The 12854-nt window shown below is 38.7% G+C and overlaps 1 protein-coding gene and 1 long non-coding RNA gene across 4 annotated transcripts in view; one reads left to right on the forward strand and one right to left on the reverse strand.

Annotated features, from left to right (window-relative positions):
- The window catches only part of LOC135217193 (alanine--glyoxylate aminotransferase 2, mitochondrial-like), a 97056-nt gene that overhangs the window by 39659 nt on the left and 44543 nt on the right, over positions 1–12854 (reverse strand). For 2 of the 3 annotated variants that reach the window (XM_064252922.1, XM_064252921.1), the window contains exons 1-2: positions 6574–6724; positions 2081–2151 (exon numbers count right to left, since the gene is read on the reverse strand). In XM_064252922.1, the coding sequence (XP_064108992.1) occupies positions 2081–2151; positions 6574–6613 (111 nt within the window). In that variant the 5' untranslated portion in view covers positions 6614–6724. Of the gene's footprint in view, positions 1–2080; positions 2152–6573; positions 6725–12854 lie in introns of those variants that run through there. The other variant, XM_064252923.1, reaches the window with a different exon arrangement.
- Positions 6700–12854, forward strand: part of LOC135217195 (uncharacterized) — an 18856-nt gene continuing 12701 nt past the window's right edge. The window contains exon 1 of the long non-coding RNA XR_010315078.1: positions 6700–6735. This is a non-coding gene — a long non-coding RNA (uncharacterized LOC135217195). The remainder of the gene's footprint in view (positions 6736–12854) is intronic.

Below are 12854 nucleotides of genomic sequence, written 5' to 3' on the forward strand. Positions count from 1 at the left end.
AACTCTCTGGTAGACATTAGAGGTGCCTCACACTGAGGGACCTGGGGCAACCCGAACAAGATGTAAGGTCTGTAAGGTAAGGTAAGGTCTCTCTCTCTCTCTCTCTCTCTCTCTCTCTCTCTCTCTCTCTCTCTCTCTCTTTATCTTGTTTTATTTATTAATTATTCCACCGAACTTGGTTTGGCAACAGTAGATACAGTTAAATTTCGGACACTTATTAAAAATGTATTGTCCACACACACACACATACATATATATACATACACACACACACGCATATATATATATATATATATATATATATATATATATATATATATATATGTATATGTATATATATTGTGTGTGGACAATGCAATTTAATATCCAAATTTTTGCTGTATCTACGCCGTTGACAAAACCAAGTTCCATGGAATATAATAAAAAAAAATAAAAAAATAATATATATATATATATATATATATATATTATATATATATATATATATATGTGTGTGTGTGTGTGTGTGTGTGTGTGTGTGTGTGTGTGTGTGTACAATACAATTTAAGTATCCAAAATTTGACTGTACCTACTCTGTTAACATAATCACGTTTAGTGGAATTATTAAAAAATTATCTTGTTCAGCTGAAGTTGCAACACCAGTGCTGAATCTATATAGATTTCTAGAGAAGACAGTCACATATCAATATTTTACAGATGTGTGGAGGTTTCTGTGAGGCGTAAACGTTATGACAAAAGGTACATTAAAATTTCCTTTTTAAAAAAAAATCAGCAGACATCTTTATGGGCATTCACTGGTCAACTGAAAACCATTTTAGTCAAGAACATCCACGGTCATTAAAAATTAATTTGATTAACAACGAAATTGTTCGTGCCTTCTCTATATCACCTCCCGTCGTCTTATCTGCATATGGAACTTACGGAATTTCACTTTCGGCAGCATTTATCAAAATCACTTAGAAATAGTTTCATTGTCGTGTGTTTCATGTCCGTATAGCAATAGATGTCTTGCTATACCAGTGTACAATCTTATTTTCGTATGTAATTTCAGTCAACCTGAGTTTCAAATATTCATCTTGCTTATTGTTTGATTTGCCTTTTTTTAAATCTTCCACTAAATTCCAACTCAAAGAGCACCGTTACGAGGTATCATTGTTCACAAATATTTGAAAAATTTAACCTCATTAATCCTTTCACCATATTGTATTATTTCATCTTTTTGTATGTGAAGTCATCATTTGATTTTTTAAAAATCTTATGGTATGATATAGGTATGATATAAATCTTATGGTGTTTTTCCGATTAATAAAATAACATCGTCTGCATATTTCAAATAGTGTTTCTATCTCTTGACTCCAACCTCTTTAAGTACATGACACCTTCTTTTAAATAAGCTTTGTATAGCTTGTGCTTTCCTGATTAAAACAGCATCCTCTGCATATTTTATTAGTATGCCAATTTTCTATCGTTATTCCAATCAACAGTTTCTGTTCCATCTCTTAAACTTTATATCTATATAAAATCTACGAGAAGAGAAAGATAATAAAATCAGCCAATTCAACCTAACATTACCCTTTAGCACCTCTCATTCACTGTAAATTCAGTTGAAAAAACTCCAACGTAAACTCTTTATCTGCTTTGTTCAAAGATCATTCTAATTAGTTTTACATATTTAACGGGACCATCATGACAAGACGACTTTCCATGATACAGGTGTGTGAACGCTGTCAAATTTAATCAACAAGTTATTAGAAGGGTATCTTTAAATGCTGTACACTGTTGCATAGTATGTCTTAACACAAATACTGGATCTGTATAGCTCCTGCTTTTACTGAAATCAGCTCGTTCACCTTCAAGCATTTCATCAACTTCTTTCTCCAACCTACGACATTCTGTCAGGTTACTATCCTTTGGTACCTTTGCTAAGACTTATAATTCCCATTCATAAGGTTCTGTTCCCTCAATTCATATTTTTTGAAATGTCATTGTTTTGAAAAGATCATTGCAGTAAATAGACTTCTGGAGACAAAATATAAGGGCAACGGGTCACAAATGTTGAAATATATCTATTGATACTTGCCTTGTATGGTGGAGGTTCAAAATCACAAGGGGGCATCTCCATAACGCTCTGTGATGACAGCAATCGGGCACCTGGAAATGTTAAACAAAAGGTCAGTTACACTTCACATACCAATGAAAACTGGATAAATTAATCAACTAATTCACTATAATAATACGTCATTAGCATCAACACTATTATAATTATATTTCATCAATATCAATAGAGTCGCTGAATAATCTTGATGGGTTCCGGCGCTTGGTCTTCAAGACATAAATTTCATTATCAATCAATATCAATAATTTAAATTCTCTGTTAAGTATGAGAGGACCTTCTAAGCACATCATCAGCCCGCAGAATCCAACAGCAAGAGCTTGCAAAGAACGAAAAAAAGTATGGAAACAAAGGTAACAAACTATTAGACAAAATTTCAATGTAAGACAGTAAAATATTGCCTTAGGGATGCTCGCGGTATTGCAATGTACTCAGTCTTTTTTTCGCAGTTTCGGAAATCGAATTTTTTTTAGTACTCCCACAGACACTGCATCCACCTATCCATGGACAGATTTCCATAGTTCGTCGCCAGAGGATTATTCAACACTACCTAACGGGGTCGACTGCACAAATCACTTCAAGGCCACCCTGCAATTAAGCTTCAGAATTATCAAAAGAGAGAGGCCGGGCTGAGAAATCTATATTTCATAAACAAATTTGCATTTCTACATATAAATAAACTTTCGGTTTAGGAAATCAGAGGATTTTTGAGTTTCGTAGACTAAATGAGGGTTCTGCAGACCTTACAAAAAAGACGTGAATTGCAAGTAACAGACAAGACCTGGACAGGTCTTGATGTAAGGAGAGAGAGAGAGAGAGAGAGAGAGAGAGAATCATCGTAGTAAATGCTTCAAACTCTTTTTCAGCTGAATGTACGACATTTAGAGAGAGAGAGAAAGGGAGAGAGAGAGAATCATCGTTGTAATGCTTCAAACTCTTTTTAAGCTGAATGCACGACATTTAAGAGAGAGAGAGAGAGAGAGAGACCTTGAACATATTGCTCTGGCGCCTTCTACATTAGACTGAATAATATAACAGTGATGTAGCTGCCGTCATAGCTATCTATGGATGTCGTGTTGTGAAACAAGTTTGCGGTGAAATGATGCAAGACCGATAATTGACAAGGATACAGCGTCTCTCGAAGGGCTGGTGAAGGTGGAAACAGAAGGCTTAAACCGGTTCACGACAGGTGAGCTAGATATTACCTAATCAAGACGACTTGTGCAATAAAAAGACGTAGTTAAATCGTAAATTAAATATATATATATATATATATATATATATATATATATATATATATCCATAATATATCTATATATATTCTATATATAATAGATATTATTATTATATATATATATATATGATATATCCATAATATCTTATGACATACATACTGTATATACATAAACATACATACACACACACATAATACACATACATGGATGGATGTATGGTACTAAGGGCAAAACCCCCAGGTACTGGGGCTAAGAAGGTCATTCAGCGCCGATATATATATATATATATATATATATATATATATATATATATATATATATATATATATATATATATATATAATGTATATTGCACATTCAGTGGGTGTAAACTTAAACCGTCTGGAGTATTGGTAAAATTACTGCTAAAATTCTATATCTACCTATCAGTGAACGAATACTAATAGTGAGTGATAATTAGTACTGATTTGACAATGGTTTTGTTTAAGGATATAGCCATCTTGCATGGTTCTGGTTCTAGTGACAATGAGTCGTAAGAACGAAGTGAGAGATAACACTGCAACGATCATTTATACTTAAAATATTTTTTATGCAGTATTTTTACGCACTGAAATAAAAATCCTGAATTTTGTAATTTCCTGATATGCTATTCTAGTTTATTTATTACGAATGTATGACAAATGGGTAAAAAAAAAACACTCTCAGACAAATTGACAATGCAAAGGAAACATCCATTGATTGGAATATTTATATATAATATTTAGGAAAATCTTCAAAATTGTCGCAACACTTTGAACCACATTTAATAACAACAGCAACATTCTGAAGCTGTTGTTCTTTCCAGCGGGTGGTAAGTGCTATTGGATATGGAACTGAAATGCACAGAATTAGCATGTAAACTCTAAACACCATGTATGGATTCGTCAACATTTACTTTGTTGAGAGTTATTTTCGCAAAAAATTAGAAAGCTAAAGAAAATGAAGGCACAGTTTTGAATTTCTCTTATACTTAAAAGTTAGCTAAGATTAAACAACCTAAGTCAATACAGTAACAGAATAAGGAGACAAATCATCTTTTGATGTTCTTGCGAGTCCCTGAGCACAAATTATCTCAAGTGTTCATATACTCGATTTTAATTAAGTATAAAAGTTAGGCTCAATTAATTAAAATATGCATACACAAACACATTGTATCGAAAGGCATTGTAATGCCCATTTTTCTTAATAAAAACTATTTGTCGTGCTGTATTTTTATGAGTTCAAATAAATAAAAATACTGAAATTTGTAATTTCATATTATGCTATTTTATAGTTTATCTATTACGAATATCACCCTAATATTGTTTGCATGAACTTGAAAGTTTACAAACTAGCGATCATGAAGATAAGTAACTTTTTCTTATTTACCTATTTACTTTTTATTCAGATAAAGCAGGAAAGATGGTTCCTCAACAAATTTCGTCTTGCTGAAGCCATACTCGTGAATTAAAAGTCAAAGAATTTGGTTCAAGATATCTGAAAAACTTGGGAGATAGGAATTTAACTATAGATTTGAAGTACTACTCCGTAGAATAGTAGCTTGAAGGATTAGAGCTGTCCCCATGGCGCTACAACATCCATGCTTAAATATTTGTGGTATCTCCGATAATTAATTTCTATTTTCGACACTGCTTGGGAACTATGTTATGTAGAATATTACACTGTGGTTTCAAGGTTATCACAAATACTCTGAGAACTTTATCAGTCGTAGGGACCATCATAGATACCTTATCAAAGGACGCGTTTTCGTTTACAGAAAAACACTAGTTTATGTGGAAAAGACACCCGTTTGTTTTACATTGCAAATAGAAAAATTAATGCCTAAATTTGTAAGGGAGAATACGTTCCCTTATGCCATACGGAGGTAAAAGAAATATGACAAAGATTTGATTATTTTCTTATTTTGTCTGAAAGGGTAAATACTGATTAAAACCACAACCCCTTAAAAAAATCCTAACTTAGGACTGGTTTTTGTTAACCGACCTTTAGGGGAGAGAGAGAGAAAAAAAAAAGTGGGGGGGGGGGGGGGGGGGCGTAAGACCAACAGGCTCATTCCTGATGACAGTAGTGCAGTTACAAAGAAAAGAGGAGAAGGGGGGCACAAGCGAAAACAAAGACTACAAGGAGATAAAGAAGACCCTCATAAATCCATACGGGGCTCAGAATAAAAATGCTCTCAATAATTAAATAGTTTCCAGAGTCACTGTACATTATATACATTATCAGATAAGTTTGAAATCTTAAGTTCCGTAAAGACAATATATTTGGAGCGCTAAAACTGAACTGACTTTGAGTGCAAAATCTGAAACAAAAAAAATTGTTAATCGTTTTACTTTGAAAATTTACTTCTGTTTGCCATAAACCAGATGCCGCAGAGATTTGAATCAGCAAATTTAGATACAACTTGTGAAACTGAAATGAACCCTAAAAAGAAATAATAACAGACATTTCGCCAGTCGTAGAAAAATACCTTTGGGATATGGAGATTAAGATGCGCCCTTGAATGCTTCATACGACAAGGAAAATATTATCATTATTAGTTTTGCTATTTAAAATGGGTGTCCATTTATAAGAAACAAGCCACGTGATGACCTTAAGGACAGAAAGAGAACAACTAATTAAGAAGATAGCAGAATTAAATACTTAAAATTACGAAACAATGGTTACTTGAAAATGATTAAGGAATAATGGTTAATGCATATATTAAAGTCAAAGCCAATGAAGCAGGGACAGGGAAGTATGTCTATTTCGAAGAAATTTTAACACCACAGGCACAAAGGCTTTGGATAAAAAGGAATAACAGCAAAGTAACATCAACAATAAAAACAGGACCATGGAGGTTAGAAGAAACACGTTATCTTTCCTATAAACAAGAAGAGGCTTGGTCTGAACGCATGTGCCATTGCATATTAAAAGCCCTACACACATATGATGGATACGATTTAATTCGATGGATGATTATTATTATTTTTTTGCATCCTCTATAAAGAGATCGAAGCAGGAATCAATGCCCAAATCAAGTAGTTGTTGTAAGAAATGCGTAAATCAATGGACTCAGAATTCAACTCCGACTCAAATGATTAACGTACGGCGCTTTATAATTCTTTTTTTATAGATTACATAATTTGCAGATATGGAAGTCTGCCTTTCTATCACCATCGTACCTGAATAGAGAATACCACTAACCTTGGCGAGCACCGACTCGCAACATTCCGTTCAATAACATTTTTCAGTTTTCGATCACAAACAGAATGCAGGGACTTTACAGCACGGACCTAAAACTCGTCCTCACTGCTAAATCTAAGTTGGCCCACTGCATAGTGGGCCAACTTCTCAAGGACTGATAAAGTAAGGGAATTACTGTTCAGCAACTCTTCCTTGTCCCAGTTCTCGGTTTGCCTTTTTTTTTTTTGACGTAAATTAGATCAAACATATGCACAAATTTATTCATAACTACTGTAATGTTGCGTGCGATGGTCACACATTGTTTGTTTCCAAAGCATGTTTCTGTAAATTTTTCTATGTCTTGGTTTAGATTTGTTTTAACTTTATATAAGTAAATAGCTATATATGTAGATGGAAAAATAGTATATGAAACCGTTGTTAGGAGTCTTATTTCTATCGGTCAATATCAATAAATTTAATCCACTAAACATAAGCAATAATAACTGTGTTAATTCATGTAACAAATATCAGTACGCGTTGAAAGAATAGGAAATATTTATTTTACCAAATTTTAAGCAGAAATGAGAGAGAGAGAGAGAGAGAGAGAGAGAGAGAGAGAGAGAGAGAGAGAGAGAGAGAGAGTTTTTACTTGTCGTATTTATCATATCAAATTTACAGACCAGCACATCATCACCTCACTTAAGATATAGTTCTCAGACATAAAATCCTAGAGATTCTATCGAATGGGTGACTTGAATACGGAATTTATCTTCAACAAGGTTTGGAGGGCTACATGATGACAGACATGTGCTCGAGGGGCACCCCGGTTGAAGATTACTAATCGATTCATTTCCTGGTACTATTATTTCATTTTAAATTTCAGTTTTACTTCAAACAAAATTTTGCTGAATAGTGGTTTCGAGAGCCACCCACTCAAAGTTAATGCGACGACATCTACTCTCTCTCTTCCAAATTAAAAGCAGCCATCTTAACTTTATTTTCAATACTCCGACGTTTTCATTTAGGCATAATTGTGGCAGTATTTAGTGTTTGACTTAGCCTGTTTTATCCCGTAGGCTGCGCTTACAATTCAGTAATATACTGCAGGAAATAAAAATTATAAAATCGAAAAAAAGTCATCGTTATTTTTGGTTTCATTGCTTTCTCATTTGAAAACATTATTATAAATGACAGGTTCAATGACTACAAATAGTCGAACATGAAAACATTATCAACATATTAGCTTCCAAAGATCAGATTCAATCGTCGGCGGTAATTTTTATTTTTTCACTCGAACTTAAAGAGAAACCAAAGTTTAACTGTTCCCTATTAAATCAATTGGAGTTTTGTACTGAATGTCCTCCAGAGAGAGAGAGAGAGAGAGAGAGAGAGAGAGAGAGAGAGAGAGAGAGAGAGAGAGAGAGAGTACAAAGTATATTAGGGAATACTCCAAAACTGTTCCCGAGTATTCTCACCGATTCTAAAATCGGTATTTCTCATGGAAACGCCGCTCGCTTAGACATACCCAAGTCAGTTAACAAGTGTGACAGATTTGCCTGCCAATTATCGCCAAAGCAATGACTGTTAAAATGCGAGGGTTAAGAATATAAATTAAATTGCCGACGATGGAAATACGACATTGCAGGTTAGAGAAGACGAAGAAATAATAAAACTGACGACAATGCGCTTAACTAGATTATCCGAACCTGCCCGGCTGGACCTTCAAGGACGTCAAGTGTTTGTTTGTCCCAAGGAGGTGCCAGAATAGATTGTGTTGCGTTTCTTATCCCCACTACGCACAGTGGGCCAGAACAGTAATTTTTTGGACAAAATTATTTTTGGCTTTCACATCCAAGTATTATTTATTATTTTCTATTATAAACGTTTAGAGTATTGTATTTACAAGCATATGTAATAATATGAGTGATACGTTTACCCATTTTTTGTGTATTTGGTAAAGTATAGTTAGAACTATATAACCTTTATATTTGACACCTTTATTCAATGCAGAAAAGAGAAGAATAAAATGATAAAAATAATAAGATTATTTCTATCGAATGCTGTCTTTGAAGATTTTACAATATAATTCATTTAATGAATGTAAAGAAATAACATTTTGGTTATACTATTATACTATAGTAATATGAATATGGAAATAAAAGCATTTAATCCATTAAAAAAAATCTTAAATACCAAGGAATTTCAACTCATATTAAGACTCCATGATATAAATCAAAGGGTATTTTGGACGATAAAATTTTTGCTTTCTTCAGGTAGCTCAGTTTTTACATTTCTGTCTGCTTTTCTTATAGAAATTAACAAGGGACAAAGTAATCTTTTCATTTGTCTTTATTCGTGATGTTTTCGTTGTGAAAGATTCCCTAAACTTCTTGAATTCTTTATCATTTGCTTCTTGTGCTTCCTCAGATAATATGCCAATTGGTAGATTGCAGTTGCACATCACTGAAGCACCATGAATTAACAACCGATGCAAGCTTTTGGGGCATGTAGTACCAGTTATATTTTTGTACATAACATTTGGCAGTGTCCAAGCAAAACCTTTCAAATTTATCTGCATTGATATCAAGACCAGATGACATTGTTGGTAAAATCAAATAGTTAATTACAAAGGATTGATCAAGGCCAGTGATTTCGAATGCAATTTCTGCATTCTTGAAAAACCTGCGAGCAGTATTCCCATCATTAGATGTAGCATTCTTATAGCCTCACTTTAAGCTTCATTTGAGAATTTCATTTATGAATGAGTAACGAGAAGTGAATTTCCAGCACTAGAAAAACACTTCTCTAACTCTTCAGTGGAACCAGCTGGGATCGATCTCAGAATCACAGGGTTGGCTTTTAAATGCTTTGCCATTGACCCACTGATGATCTCTGTTGCAAATTAGTATAGTATAAAAAGTAATGATTTCCTTATGCAATGGCTCCATGACTTTCCTAATTTACAGGTTCTAGATATTTTCCTGCCCTAAACCAAGCTAATCCTTTGAACAACCTTAAAATCCAAAACTACTAGCAACCCAAACCCCTCCAACTTTTTAGGCTGGGATTTGCCACAAACCCTTTGAAAACACCGTTAGTATTAAGATGATGAAGTACCTACTCGTTGGCAGCTCTGATCACCTTGAGCCGTTTGGTTGCTCAGACTCCCCGGTTGAATGGCGCCATGATAGGGGAGGTAGCGCTTCAGTTATTATTGCCCACAAAAACTTGAAGTGCAAATTGGTGCAAAGAAAACAAAGATTTTCCCTTTCTACACAAGTTCTAGTATAATAAAATCCATAAGAGATACGAAGCAAATGCAAGCGAAAAAACTGCCGCATATTTATTTTTGTTAAATAAAAAATATTTTAAGTACTTTTGCATATATCTTTATAACATGGATTAATTGCATGTTATGCACAATATCTGAAATGTTTAGTCACAGAAATAACAAGTAGAAAACTTGTTGAAACCCTCTTATAAACTAATGAAACACAGACCTAATATCACAGTTGCTACATTCACACAATTCTGATGTAGACTAATCACTAGCATACTGGGAGAGAATGTACTTAGCCGATTGCGTCTAAAAACCATAGCGTCAGTCTAACCCCTACTCCTTAAATAATAATAATATACGGTTCTCTTTCTAAAAACTATTCTAATTTACGTTTTTAATATAATTTTGATAAAACTAAACAATAATTTTTTTGGATTTTGTCCACCTCCTGGCCCACTGTGCTACGCCTGAATTCATCCAGTGTGTTAAGACAGGTTGAAATTGATTTACCACTTGCAAATGGCAAACTGACTATGAACTAGAGGTTCGTATGTGCAAATGCCCGAATTTAATACATTATACAATTTCGCTGTTTTACCTTTAGTTATTGTGTCCTTAAGGGCGTCCATTTCTGTTGATAAGGTGCTTTGCAAACAAAGATGAAGCAAGATATTTACTGAGGAGTTTGCAATGAAAAACTGACTTTCCCCTATAATGGAATCTGGCAAAATGTGCTAAAATGAAAGACTTTATATTTGTATGAACGCATTGAAATACATCAGCCTATCCCACCCACATACAGATTAAGTGTACGTTAGCCTGTATGCTTTAAAACAGTCAGCAGCGTAAATTTGTAGTCCGCGGGTCCGGTGGCGGCCACCGCCCGCCCGTCCCAGGACCTGCAGTGGGCCATGCCGGCCGCCCCAGGACCCGTGGCGGCGGCTGCCGCCCACCCGTCCCAGGACGTGGCGGACGCCGTCCGCCCATCCCGGGACACATGGCAGACACCGTCCGCCTGTCCCAGGACACGTGGTGGACACTGCCCTCCTGTCCTGTGACCTGTGGTGGGCCCGCCCTGCCCATCCCGGGACACGGGGCAATCTCCGTCCACCCGTCCCGCCCACCCAGGAACACGTGGCGGATGCCGCCCGCCCATCCCGGGACCCGCAGCGGGCTTGGCCCGCCCATCACAGGACATGTGGCGGACACTGCCCGCCCGTCCCGGGAGATGTGGCGGACACCGCCCGCTCGCCTGTCCCGGGAAAAGTGGCGAACACCGCCCGCCCATTTTAGGACCCATGGTGGCCCCGGCCCACGTGGCGGACACCACCCGCCCATCCCAGGACCCATGGCAGGCCCGGCCTGCCCGTCCCGGGACACGTGGTGGATACCACCCGCCAATCCTGGGACCCGCGGAGGGCCCAGCCTGCCCGTCCCGGGACAGGTAGTGGACACTGCCCGCCCATCCCAGAACACGTGGCAGACACCGCCCACCCGTCCTGGGACCCATTGCAGGCTCAGACTGCCCGTACCGGGACACGTGGCAGACACTGCATGCCCGTTCCAGGACCTGCAGTAAGCCCCGGCCCGCCTGTCCCAGAACAAGTGGCGGACATCGCCCACCCATCCCGAGACACATGGCGGACACCGCCCGCCCATCTCAGGACACGTGGCGGACACCGCACGCCTGTCCTGGGACCCTCGGCAGGCCCGGCCCACCCGTCCCAGAACCTGCAGCGGGCCCAGCCCACCCATCGAGGGACCCGGTCCAACCGTCCCGCAACACGTGGCAGACATAGCCCGCCCATCCTGGGACCTGCGGCGGGCCCAGCCCGCCCGTCCCGGGACACATGGCAGACATAGCCTGCCTGTCCAGGGACACATGGCAGACATCGCCTGCCCATCCTGGGACCCGCAGTAGGTCCAGCCTGACCGTTCCAGGACACGTGGCGGACAACGCCTGCCTGTCCCAGAACACGTGGCAGACATTTTCCGCTCGTCCCGGGACCAGCGGCGGGCCCGGCCCGCCCATCCCAGAACACGTGGCGGACATCGCCCGCCTGTCCCGGGACACATAGCGGACATCGCCCGCCCGTCCCTGGACCCGCGGTGAGCCCAGCCCCGGACATGTGGTGGACTTTGCCTGCCCAGCCCGGACATGTGGTGGACTTTGCCTGCCCAGCCCGGACATGTGGTGGACTTCGCCTGCCCGTCCCGGGACACATTGGTGGACATCGCCCGCTCGTCCCGGGACCCGTGGCGGGCCTCGCCCACCAGTCCCTGCAGAGAGCAACACCTATACTATTCCTTAGAACCAGAATATGCCACTGAATCCTCTCTATTCTCCTGGGGCTTTTCTGAATCCTCTAGTGCTTGTCCTGGCACTCTGCAAATCCTACTCAATCCTCTGCTTCTTCTCCTGGCACCTCCACGAATCCTACTCAATTTTCTCAATTTTCCAGGGTCTTTTCTGAAGCCTGGTTCTTCTCCCAGCACTTCCACAAATCCAACACATTTGCTTCACCGTTTTTATAATCCTCCCGTTTCCTTTCCCTTCCAGGAATTAATAAAACTAAGAAAACATTGTAACATACTTATTTCCGTTTTAGTTCAATTTCCTTCAAGGATTAACAAAGCAAACTTATTACAAAATAAACCTCAAAGTTTCCATACAACAAAATTTTCACATTTGATCCGTCTTCGTGAGGCCAGTGAAGTCTTCATCGCACCATTCTTGAAGATGGACAGCTGCTTCTGCAGTTTCCAGTTGTCCTCCTCTAGGCGTCTTTATTTCTCATGGAGGTTCTTCAGGTCGCACACCAATTTCTCCTTCGCTCCTCGCAGTTGTCGAACCTCATCTTCCAGCTGGTCGTTCCGTTTACCCTGGACATAGGCCTTCCTCTCCAGCGATTCCAGGCGACGATTTCCTTCCTCTAGAAGGCAATGCCAGCTCGATCCTCTTGAGATTCGCCGCCTCAACTTCACACTGGAGTCCACACTTTTCCTTCTAGAGATCTTCCAT

The sequence above is a fragment of the Macrobrachium nipponense genome, chromosome 7 (genome assembly GCF_015104395.2).
Source record: "Macrobrachium nipponense isolate FS-2020 chromosome 7, ASM1510439v2, whole genome shotgun sequence".
Taxonomy (NCBI): Eukaryota; Metazoa; Arthropoda; class Malacostraca; order Decapoda; family Palaemonidae; genus Macrobrachium; species Macrobrachium nipponense.